This window comes from Sceloporus undulatus, chromosome 9 (assembly GCF_019175285.1).
Source record: "Sceloporus undulatus isolate JIND9_A2432 ecotype Alabama chromosome 9, SceUnd_v1.1, whole genome shotgun sequence".
Lineage (NCBI taxonomy): Eukaryota > Metazoa > Chordata > Lepidosauria > Squamata > Phrynosomatidae > Sceloporus > Sceloporus undulatus.
In genome coordinates this window covers 26,985,951-26,998,337 of record NC_056530.1, presented here as the reverse complement: position 1 = coordinate 26,998,337, position 12,387 = coordinate 26,985,951, and the positions used below count along the sequence as shown (strand labels likewise).

The window sequence follows — 12,387 nt, the reverse complement described above, 5'->3', positions numbered from 1 at the left end:
GAAAAAGCTCAATCACAGGTCCCTCTCTTTTATGTATTTATGTGTGTATGTATATATATATATATATATTCTTTTAAAAGGCATTTGTTCCTTGTTTGCTGGGTTGCGACGGTTGCCTCTTTTTTTATTATTATTTATAGGCCCGAGATTGGCTTTTTATCTGTTCGGCGGCAGACCGCAAACCATTTAGGCCGAGGCTGAAATTCCACGGAAATGCAGCGCAGCCTTAATGGCTTGTGGGTTGCAGCCTCCTCCGAGGGCTCGCTTTCCAAATAACTTCTGCCTCTCTGTGCTTCCTGTCCTGGTGTGTTATTCTTTGCTTGGTTTTGGGGAGGAATGAAAAGAGTTCCTGGCCAGCTTCCCAAGCGACTCCTCTTCCCCGATGCATTTGCTCGCTCTGGGTGAGGTCTGCAAGGAGGCCTCCATGGAGCTCCGGAAAATACATATAGTTGGATCCCAGAGGAGGAAATGAGCAGGTTGGTTGTTCCAAGAAGCAAGCCTTGCTGAATGAGATCCAAGAGCCATTTCATCCAAAGGCGGAAAGATGCATGATGCCATTGGGCTGATGCAGAGCCATTTCAGGAGCAGAGGTGGGGACACAACCGAGGCTGCGTTAACTAGAGTTTGGAAATGATCCATTTCTGGATGACGGCAACCAGAATCCACCAGCCGGCATGGAAATTGCCGCGATGCGCCTTCAAGTGACGCTAAGGCAAGCCATAACCTAGGAGCTGGTGTGACGCCATGGTTTGAGGGCTAGATTGCAACTCTGGAGACCAGGGTTCGATTCCCAGCTCAACCATGAAACCCATTGGGTGACCTTGCGCACGTCCCACTCTCTCAGCCTCAGGGGAAGGCCATGGCAAACCTCCTCTAAATAAACCGTGCCAAGAAAGCCTCAGGATAGGTTCGCCTTAGTGTCACCATAAGTCGGAAACGAATTGAAGGCACACAGCAACAACAATGGCAAAGCTATCGCAAGGTTTTCTTGGCCGGATCCCTTTGGAGTGGGTTTGCACTTGCTTTCCTCTGAGACGGAGAGCGTGTGACTTGCCTAAAGTCATCCAAGGGGTTTCCATGACCCAACGGGGATTCGAACCCCGATCCTAGTACAACATTCATACCACTCTGCCACACTGGTTTTCAACTTGATGTTTGAGGTGCTAGTCATGACTTGTGAAAGCTGGGCATTTCTCTCTGGATGATATACTGATACTGGAGATAATGTCCACCTTCATGCCTACCTGACCAGTGGGAGCTTGTGGCTCTTATGTCAGGGGAACATTCAATCCGTTCCAGCATTTAGTCCAGACTTGAAAGAAGAATTCCAAAGGGAGCTGAACCCATTCCCCCAAAACATTAAAATTAGGCCTCTATAGGTGCCTCTGCACCGTACAAATAATGCAGTTATGACACCGCTTTAACACATGGCTCCTTCTCACAGAATTCTGTGATTTGTAGTTTGGTGAGGCACGCTTAGGCAGAGAAAGGAAAAGATCCTGCAAAACTACATATCCCAGGATTCCATAGGATGGAGCTGCAGCACTTAAAGCAGTGCCAAACAGCTCCACACACACCCCCGGCGGTATAGGCACAACCAGAGTATATGAAAGCTTATGCTACAATGTCTTTGGGCCTTTGAACAGCCAGCTTCCAGAATGCCCTAGCCACAAGGGCAAACTTGTAGGTTAGGGATTGTGGGAGATGTAGGGTGCATCTACGCTGTGGAAATAATGCCCTTTGACAGCTCTTTTAAGTCCTGCAGCTCTATCCTCTGGAATCCCAGGATTTGTAGTTTTGCAAGGCCTTTCGCCTTCTTTGACCAAGAGTGCGGGTGGCTCACCGAACGACAAATCCCAGGATTCTGTCGGATGGAACCAGGGCAGTTAAACCGGTGCTGAAGTGAATTATTTCTACAAAGCCGAGGCACCCTTTCAAGTCTGGACTAAGACTCAAAGCGCATTCGGCGACCCACTGACTTAGGAACCTCCGGCGGCTGCTGCAGATGACCTCTTTACGTCCTCAGACAAGCGGCTTGATCCTTTGGGAGAGCTTTGCCAACGTTTGAGGTTGTTCCATATATATATGTATATGCGCACATGAGGATACTGAGCCACTGCATGTTTCATCAGTTCTGGAGGGCAATCCCAGCTGGCCTTGTCTACAAGTTCTTCATACTCCAGTGCGCTTCCCTGATGGAGCCGACTCCAAATCCGTACTTCTTAAGAGCAACGCAAAGAACTGTCCTCTAGACAAGTTGCGCAGTTGCCTTAGACCAAGGATTTTTGCAGCGACTGCCAGGGCATATTTTCTGCCTCCGCACCAGAAAGTTAGATTCCTTGGACTCGGACTCCCAGAATCCCCTTGCCAACCTGCACAGTGAATATGGAGTTTACAGTTCAAACAACTTAAGTTTAAAACACTTAAGTTTTCAAAGCTCTGCTCCACATGAAGAAAGCCGCACCTCCGAAGGACATGATTTGCAGTTGTTGCTGTGTGCGTTCAGGTCATTTCCAACTTATGGCGAGCCAAAGGCAAACATATAGTGGGCATTGTCTTGACAAGTTTGCCATTCCCATCCTCTGAGGCTGAGAGAGTGTGACATGCCCAAGGTACCAACTAACAAGATGTGTGCAATACAACCCACGTTCACTTGGCGACGAAAAACCAGGATCTCCAAGGAACCACCATCTCAGAAGCCTCCTCAGCCTAAGGAAGCTGGCACTTGGAGCTGGGCAACATCTAGAGGACCTCAATGTCCCCATTTCTGATTTAAACTGTGGACTTTTACTCCTCTTTTACACTCCCTCGACACAACGGTATCCCTTTCGGGTTCCTTTCTTCTCCCAGGTCCATCCTCCGGAGACCTCTTGTGAAAAACCATCACAAGTAGGGACTCCTTGGTTGGTAGGACTTCCATAACTCATAGTGGCCATAGAGCATGAGAGGGTCAGTGATTTAAGAGACGCATGGGGGCAAAGTGGGCCATGGTTATGGATACACATTGAGTCAAGAGGCCAAGCGTGAATGTCCCTGTAGACTCCACCACCAGACCATCAAACCTTGTGCAGATTCTCCCCCACTTCCTCGCAACTCCACTTTGTTCTTCTTCCCTTTCTTTCTCTCTCTCTCTTCTCCCCAAAAAAGAAAATATATGTGGCATTTCTCCAAAGAGACAATCAGGCATAAAAATGAGTCCACAGCCCCTTCCTCTCCAAGCCTCCCCCCTTCGCCTTGCCAGTGCCCCACTTGGTTAACACTTGGTTGTCTCCTTGTCTCCTTCCACCCCCCCAACCCTCCCTTCCCCGACCCCTGCGCTCATGATGGACAGGTGACTATCTCCGTGGATGGGATCCTCACCACGACCGGCTACACGCAAGAGGACTACACCATGCTGGGCTCGGACGACTTCTTCTACATAGGGGGAAGCCCCAACACAGCTGACCTGCCGGGGTCCCCTGTCAGCAACAATTTCATGGGATGCCTCAAGGATGTGAGTCTTTGGAGGGCGGGGATCGTAGCAAGATGTCGGGGTGGGTGGGCTCCTTGGGAAGCAGACGGACTAAATATCCAAAGCTTTTTCCACTGGGACCCTCAGCTCCCAATTGGCTTTGGGGCTCGGAATTGGCTTTGGAACTCAAAATTGGTGTTGGAGCTGAGCATTGGCATTAGAATCTCAGAACTAGTTTTGGGGCTTGGAATTGGCTTTGGAGCTCAAAATTGGTGTTGGAGCTGAGCATTGGCATTAGAAGCTCAGAATTGGCATTGGAGTTCAGAATTGACTTTGGAGCTCAGCCTTGGCATTTCAAGCTGTGGATGGCTGAATCCATGGATTTAAAATATCTATATATATTGTACCAAGATGGCAGTTTGGAAACCAAGAGGGAACAGACCCTCCTAGTGCCCCCAGTTTGGCCATGACAGTTCCAGTTTATCGTCCCACTTTTAAAATGTCCCAGTTTCTTCTCCCGCTCTCCTGCTTTGTCCTCAGCTTACTCCAAGGGCTGCAAACTTGAGTTCATTTTGATCAGGCTAGCCAAGTCTGTCTCTTGGCAGGTGGTCTACAAGAACAATGACTTCAAGCTCGAACTCTCCCGCCTGGCCAAAGAAGGCGACCCCAAGATGAAGATCAACGGCGACCTGGTCTTCCGCTGCGAGAACGTCGCGGCCCTGGACCCGGTCACCTTTGAGTCTCCCGAAGCTTACATCTCTCTGCCCAAGTGGAACACCAAGAAGACGGGCTCCATCTCCTTCGATTTCCGCACGACGGAGCCCAATGGGCTGCTGCTTTTCAGCCACGGCAGGTTGCAGCCTCCCAAAGAAGGCCGGTCCGAGCGTCTCCACAAGGCTGACTACTTTGCAATGGAGCTTCTCGACGGCTACCTATACTTGCTGCTGGACATGGGCTCAGGCGGCATCAAAATGCGGGCCAGCAGTAAGAAAGTGAATGATGGCGAGTGGTGCCACGTGGACTTCCAGCGCGATGGTCGCAAAGGTGAGGGGGCTGCAATGTAGGGGCGGCTGTGGCTCCCATTCGTGTGCCTTCTCTTTGAAGCCTCATTTGGGTAGCCTTTTGTTTGTAAATGTGCTCTGTTTAAAGGGCTAAGTCAGTGCCAAATCCAGCTTGAAGAGAAGCCCTGAGAATTCAGAGAAATGCAACAACAGCAACAACCAAAACACAGACTAGGAGATCTTCACGTCACTCTTTACCATCAGAACCCAGAAATGTTTAGCTTTGGGAACTAAAACTCCCAGAATCCTCCAACCAGGACTCTGGGAGTTGTCACTCCCCAAAAATTGGCTTTGGAGATCAGAATTGGCTTTGGAGCTCGGAATTGGCTTCCCTGTCCTTTGTTGAATACTCAGAACATTTTGCTGAGAGGAGCCCAGGTGGTGGATGGGGTGGTGGTGGCAATGTTGGTGCAAGCCATTGAGCAATGCAGCCTCAATGCAACAGATGCAAAAGTGAAAAAGTGATTTTACCTCTCCTGCAGATCTCAAAACATGGGCAGGGACATAAGAGAGGAGGGACCAGGTATTAGGGTGATGGACCACTGGTCAGTCTCCATTGGAGTAATTTTGCTGACTTTCTTCCCCATTGCAGGGTCCATCTCTGTGAACAGCCGGAGCACCCCGTTCCTGGCCAGTGGGGAGAGTGAGATCTTGGATCTGGACAGTGAGATGTATCTGGGGGGGCTCCCTGAGAACCGCCTGGACCTCATCTTGCCCCCGGAAGTGTGGACGGCCTTCTTGAACTATGGCTATGTAGGCTGTGTTCGGGACCTCTTCATTGACGGCAAGAGCCGCGATGTGCGCCGCCTGGCCGAGGTGCAGAGCGTGGCCGGCGTCTCCAGCTTCTGCTCCCGGGAGACCCTCAAGCAGTGCAGCAGCTCTCCCTGCCGCAACGGGGGGCTCTGCCGGGAGGGCTGGAACCGATTTATCTGTGACTGTGTGGGCACCGGCTACCTGGGACGGCTGTGTGAAAGAGGTGAGGGGGCTCTGTGGGGAAGGGAAGGGAGTGTGTGGTTATTTGTTGAAGGGATGGATGGACTGACGGACGGACGGACAGACAGATAGATAGTTAGATGGATAGTCGGAGACATAGATGGATGATGGATGGACAGACAGATGGATAGATGGATACATGGATGGATGGACGGACGGACGGATAGTTGAATGGATACATGGATGGAGGGATAGCTAGACATATAGATGGATCTATGGATGGATGGGAGAGAAGAGAGGGATGACAGATGCCCTTCCAGATGTTGTTGGACCCCATTTGCAATCGCCCCTTGTAGCTGAACTCCAACAACATCTGGAAGGCCATTGCCTCCAGAGCCCCAGAGTAGGAGAAAATACTGGGCTAGAGGGAGGAATAATTTTATAAGACCAGCCTCCCACAATAACGTCTCTCTTTCTCTGCTTCTTTTCCCCTCTTCCTTGGCCACTTGGGCAGAGGCCACGGTGCTGAGCTACGATGGGAGCATGTACATGAAGATAATGCTGCCAACGGTCATGCACACGGAGGCCGAAGACGTGTCCCTCCGCTTCATGTCCCAACGGGCGTACGGGTTCATGATGGCCACCACTTCCAAGGAGTCGGCCGACACACTCCGCCTAGAGCTGGACGGGGGCCAGATGAAGCTCACGGTCAACCTAGGTAACCATCTGGCCAGGACCCTGGTCCTGTTCTTGACTTCCTCCTTTTTCTCCCCATGAACCCAGTTGGCATCATGGAGGGTGGCTGAACCCATCATCGGTTTGCCATCAGGGGGCCAAAATACGATTCTTTCCTCCCATTCCCATCACCTTGGTTTTTGACCCTTCATTGGGAAATACATGGCCAACCCAGAGCAAACAGCTGAAGTGACCAAAGGCTCTTCCCATGAGATATTCATGTCCTTTTCCCTACAACATGATCCTTCTGCCTTTCCCTAAAGATTCCCCCCTCCCCATTTTTGGCACCCAGGGTCTCTTTCACACTACATAATTGTCACACTTTAATACCAATTTAACTCGCGCCAGCCTGTGGAGTCCTAGGATCTGTAGTTTGGTAAAGCACTACTCTGTCAGGAGATTCTCAATACCACACAAAGCCACAGATCCCAGGACTGAAAGAGTGTGTGCCTTCAAGTCATGCCCGACTTATGGCAACTTATGGTTTGACTATAACTCTGGGGACCTAGGATCGATTCTTGGCTTGGCCATGAAACCCAATAGGTGACCCTGGGCAAGTCGCATGCTCTCAGCCTCAGAGGAAGGCAATGGCAAACCTCTTCCTGAAGAAATCTTGCCAAGAAAACCCATAATGTGAGTCGGAAAAGTCTTGAAGCTACACAGTGACAACAAAAGGTGACCGTATTGTGGGGTTTTCTAGGGCTGAGTGTGTGGCTCACCCAAGCTCACCCAGTGGGTTTCCACGGCTGAGCAGGGAATCGAACCCTGGTCTCCAGGGTTGTAGCTCAAGGCACTATGCCATGCTGGCTCTTAAAGAGGTATGAAAGTGCTACGATTATGTAGTGTGCAAGAGACCCTGGGATCTCTTCTCGCCATTTCTACCCCATTGACCTTGTCTTCCATGGGAGGGGTTCTTATTTGGTCCTACGGCTGTTTGCATCCACTTCTCTGTAGCGGTTGACGACGCACGCCGAGGCCAGTTGTGCAGCCTGCGGAAAGGGGGCGTCCCCATTCCTATCCTTCCTTGACAGAACCACCGCCCTCAATACAGCAGAGACTTGAGAGCATCAGTCCCACCAAAGCAATATTTCCCCTGAGAATATGCGGCGTTGATGGGCTGCTGTTTTTTTAAGCACAACTCTTCTCCCCAGGTATGAGGGGTGCGATAAAAAAAAGTAACTTTTCCAAACTCTGTGCCATACAGTCAGCCCTCCGCATTTGCAGCTTTGACTTTGGATGAATTGATTCTCCACGGATTTGTGTAATATGTTCTCTCCAGGAACCTCTTGGTCCTCCAGAGCAGCTCTGCTGGATGTTGACCATAGAGTCGTGACGACGGACTTAGAGATTCCTAGAGAAAATGCTTCTCTAGGCATTTGGAAGTCCTCCAGAATGATTCTGTGGTGGATGTTGAGATTGCTAGAGAAAATTCTCCTCTAGACGTTTGTAATTCCTCCAGCATGATGCTATGGCCAACATTTAGTGTGGACCATAGAGCTGCACTGGAGGACCTAGAAATTCCTAGAAAGGTGGGATTTCACTTTCATGGGAGACCTGCAGCCCAGCAAATGTGGAGGGACAATTGCATTGCATGGGACTCTTTGCTCTCATTGACTCCAACAGTGGTTTCTGGAGCTTGCAAAGCTCCACCGAATCCACAAGCCTCCTTTTCGCGTGAAGGGCACTTTGTGGGATTACCAGAGAGCGAGTGGCTGCTCCCATTGCCCAGTCCTTTGCATCAGGTGTGCCATGAATCTTGCCCTTGGGCATCTCTGGGCAAGCCCAGTGCCAGGACTGAGGATGGCAGTTCAGCCCCACTCTCCGATAATCATGAGCCCTATATGCGAATGGAGTCAGTGTTGGGGAAGCTAGTCTCTGGCAGTTCCAAAGGTTCTCTTTTCCAGGGAAGTTGCCGATGAGTATTGGGAGGGATAAGACACTTTGTGCCGCACCTTATTTTCTCTGCGTTTAAATGCTGCTCCATGGTAAGCCCTTCTCCTCCGCATCCGTAGCTTCAGGATGGGGAGGAAGGAATGGCTTGCCACCCAGTCGCTCCCTTCTCCTGCACAGCTGGCCTTTACAAGGTGGCCACTTGCCCGCATTGAGGTATCCCAAACCAGAAGAGGAGGAAGATGCTCAGAGCCGTTCCTTCTCCCTGCAAAATGGATAAGCCGAGCCTGCGCATGAAACCGGCCATTTTCAGACACTTCAGGGTAGACCAAAGCCTGGCCCAAAACAAACCTGCAGTGGATTTCAAGGGACTTGACCTCCAATTGAAATTTGCAGGTGGGCAGTGCTTCCCACATCTGAACATGGTTATCTGTGGCAGACAGGATGGTCATCACGTATCGAGGCAGTGTGATAAAACATCCAGGCACTGTTTTACTTCTAGATGGACATGTCCAAAGGTCCCATCCTCAACCCTTGGTGGGTTTGGTGGAGGAGACCACCATGTCCTGGGGTCCAAGGTGGTAAAGCTGGGCTTACGAAGGTTCCTGGACCGATTCTGGTCCTCAAGGAGGCAAGATCAGGACCTCTCCAAATGCGTGCAGCACCTCAGTGCCAAAGCAAGTGCCCACCTTGTCGTGCGTCTGTCCCCAGATGGTGGGCTGCGTTGTTGATATTTTTGGGTGTTTGGTTGCAAACGTTACCTTGAAGGATATAAAAACTCTTGTTCTCTTCTCTCTCCCTTCCCCTCCCGATCCCCCATCTCAGACTGTGTCAGGATAGGCTGTAACCCCAGTAAGTTGCCATTTTCTTTTCTCTCTCTCTTTCTCTCGTTTCTTTGACCCCTTTTGCTTTCTTGATGTTGGTTGTGTTGGCTGGCTTCTTCTCATTTTGACTTGTTCTCTTTCACCCTACGGTTTCTGGGTGTGGGTTTCATTGGCTGAAGACCAACGGGTGTGTATATGTGTGTATTGTGCGTGTGTATATGAGAGTGAGAGTGTGTGTTTGAAAGAGCAAGATTCCAAAGAATAAAGTGAAAAGGAGCAAGGCTTGTCCCACATCCCAGTCCCACATCTGTCTGTGGTTCGGCTCCTTAGCAGTCTTCAGGATGGCACCACCAATATATGAAGACCATCACGGCTTAGTTGGAAACGTCTGGCCCTCCAGATGTTTTTGGCACCCATCCCCGCTGTGAGCCAAGCCAATGGTTAGGATCAATGAGAGTTGCGGTCTAAAGCATCTGGAGAGCCGAGCGTTCCCCCCCAACCTTGATCTAGGATTGCTGGAGAGCTTGGTCCAACACGGTAAGGCATGCTGGGAGCTACAGTTAAAATACATTTGGAGGGTGGTGCAATATTGCGGTGGCCAACATGCAATTTTAGGCTGCATCAATAGAAGTATAGTGTCTAGATCAAGGGAAATAATAGTGTCTCTTTATTCTGCTTTGGTCAGACCTCATCTGGGATAATGCTGTGTCTAGTTCTGGGCATCACAATTAAAAAAGGATGTTGAGAAACTGGAGCATGTCCAAAGGAGGGCGACTAAAATGGTGAAGGGTCTGGAAACCATGCTTTATAGGGATCTGGGGTATGTTTAGCCTGGAGAAGAGATGGTTAAGAGGTGATATGATAGCCCTGTTTAAACATTTGAAGGGGTGCCATGTTAAGGATGGAGCAAGCTTGTGTTCTGCTGCCCCAGAGAATAGGACACAATGGAGCAACGGACGCAAAAGAGATTCCACCTCAATGTTAGGAAGGACATCCTGACAGTAAGAGGTATTCAGTGACTTAAAGACCTTCTTTGGAGGTCTTTAAGCAGAGGCTGGATTGCCATCTGTCAGTGGGGATGCTTTGATTGAGATTTCCTGCATGGCAGAATGGGGTTGGACTGGATGGCCCTTGGGGTCTCTTCCAACTTTATGATTCTATGATTCCCAGTTTTGGCTTACCGGATGGCAGGAGTGGTTATCTAATTGCATCTTAAAATGTTTTCAGAAGGTTGTTCATGCTTCCATGCACATATATGCTGCTTCCATGTGCACAAAGGCTTTTAGTGTGACACACAGCTGCACCACTGCCATCCCCTTTTATAGAGTGTAGTATCAGTTGCCCCACAACAGTTGCCCCACTCCTCTTTGGGTCTCAGGAGAGCTGCTGAAAGCCAGGGTTCCTGGGTTCTTTGCAACACCCTCAAGGTGAGTCCCGCCAACTTTTCTGTACCTCAGTTTCCTCTTTGTGTGCATTTGCAGAAGGGGATGCAGTAGCATGCTCCACACTATACTTGGGAACGTGGAGAGGACTCTCCTTTGGACAAATATGAGGGAAAACAAGAATGGGGTTGGGTGGGTTTTTTTCTCTCCACCTCCATCTCTTTTTTGAGATGAGTTGAACATTGGTTTGGGAGCAGAGGGAGGGAGTTGCTTTATGTTTTGTTGGGGGGCAGGAGGACAGATTTCCCAGAGCATTGAAAGTCTGTGGGGGAAGCCCCATTATCCTGGTCACTGCTGGAGAAGAAGATGGCGATCTACATCTGGATCGGCGGAACGTCATTGAGGTGAAGTTGCACATTGTGCAGGAATGTGCATTTGCACATTGCACGTTGGGCATGTTCATTCGGTTGCACATTTGGTGTCTTGCTTCACTTGCACACATTGCCATCCCAGACGAAGGTTGTCTAACACACTACATAACTGCATGCATTGTGCAGTTCTGATGGAAGATCCCAGCCACTGTACAACATTTTGGGGTTTTACGCAAAAGCAGGGCGTTTGGGGACAAAAATCCTACGTCGCATTTGTAACTACATAATATAGACATTGTTATAAATGGCCGAAATAATTGACCACTGGAACCCACTTGCCACACTGACCTATACACCCGCATTACAGACCTTCATCCCATAGAGCAGGTCCCTCAAATTTCAGGTGGGTTATGGGGGATGTTTATGGTATCTGCACTTTCCCAGATTTTACATGGTAGCTCACCATGTAAAAACTTGCAAGTGCATCCATATAATAAGGAGGCTTTATAAAGCACAAAACATATTACAGTATATTATGCAAAATTATACCTTTATTTGTTGCATTTATACTGTGCCTTTCTCCCGGGGTCACTTGCAAAAATGCACAGATTCAGAAAAAGTGCATGAAATAATGTGCGTCTTGAGTGCACAACAGGCATGAAAATCTGTTTGGATATTTATACAGAGTCTGAAAACAATTTTGTAAAAAAGCAACCAACCAACACAGAGATGGAATGAAATAAACATAAGATCGGCATCATAAGATATGAAATAAAACCCAAAAGGGACATGTGTCTTCCCATCCCTGAAAACCAAGTTATATTGAATCAACAGCATTCAGGTGAGCTCCATATGCAGATGATACAATGTGCTTTGTCACAAATGACTCTCCGTTGGCATCCATTGGTTTCCTCGCACGACTGGCCTGCGGATTTGAAGTGAGTTGGGGGCTTCCCACATTTGCTCATTTTGCGCATAAACATGTTTGGCAACTTGGCCCCAGTCTGCCTGGGCCAAACAAAATGGCCCTATTTAAGCCATTGCAGTGCTCCTCCAGTTCAACATCTGCTGTAGGGAGATGCAAAACGTTACACCCCACACACACAGTGCTGGATCTAGGTCCTTGTGTCCCAAAATCCAGCTTTGCTGCCCAAGTCCAATGTACGACCGCAGTTGTGCTGAATAGCTCCTTGACTGCCAGCGAAAAGAAGATATAATGCGCCTGTCACCTCGAGATACACACCTGCTAATGCGGCCAATGATTTCCACCAAGGTGGCTTTGAGCTGCCCTTTTTCAGCAAAGTGGTATGACAAGAGACCCTTGGAATGCGGACCACATATTCCGCTTTGCACAACCCAGTGTCATGCTTGCTTTTGCAAACTGCAGAGTGGACAAATATGGAGGAAGGTACAAAAGAATCCCTGGCTCCTCCTTCCGGTTTCTTCTTTGGCCAAAATTAATTGGTGGGAACTGTGTTGGAGCACTATGCTAGCGGTTGCACTTTTCCCCAGGGTCACACAGAAGATGGACAACCCATCACTTGTGAACAGCTTGTTTTCCCCATATCTTAGCTCCTTCATGGCTACTGTGCCTGCAAACTCTTTCCTTCTGTTGCCGCCAGTACGCAGCACATCTCTCCTCACCAGGGACCGGTGCATGATGCAACTACCACATCATGCGCAGTGTGTGACTATGCCTCCATTGTCACAAGCTGAAGAAGCACAAAGTGCACTTCTTTG

At 49.4% G+C, this 12,387-nt stretch overlaps 1 protein-coding gene across 18 annotated transcripts in view; it reads left to right on the top strand.

The window, feature by feature from the left end:
• Positions 1–12,387, top strand: part of NRXN2 (neurexin 2) — a 286,100-nt gene that overhangs the window by 113,917 nt on the left and 159,796 nt on the right. For 13 of the 18 annotated variants that reach the window (XM_042439702.1, XM_042439701.1, XM_042439700.1 and 10 more), the window contains 5 exons: positions 3,332–3,493; positions 4,057–4,495; positions 5,105–5,488; positions 5,960–6,163; positions 8,896–8,922. In XM_042439702.1, coding sequence (XP_042295636.1) covers positions 3,332–3,493; positions 4,057–4,495; positions 5,105–5,488; positions 5,960–6,163; positions 8,896–8,922 — 1,216 coding nt within the window. The remainder of the gene's footprint in view (positions 1–3,331; positions 3,494–4,056; positions 4,496–5,104; positions 5,489–5,959; positions 6,164–8,895; positions 8,923–12,387) is intronic. The other 5 variants (XM_042439705.1, XM_042439704.1, XM_042439697.1 and 2 more) reach the window with 1 other exon arrangement.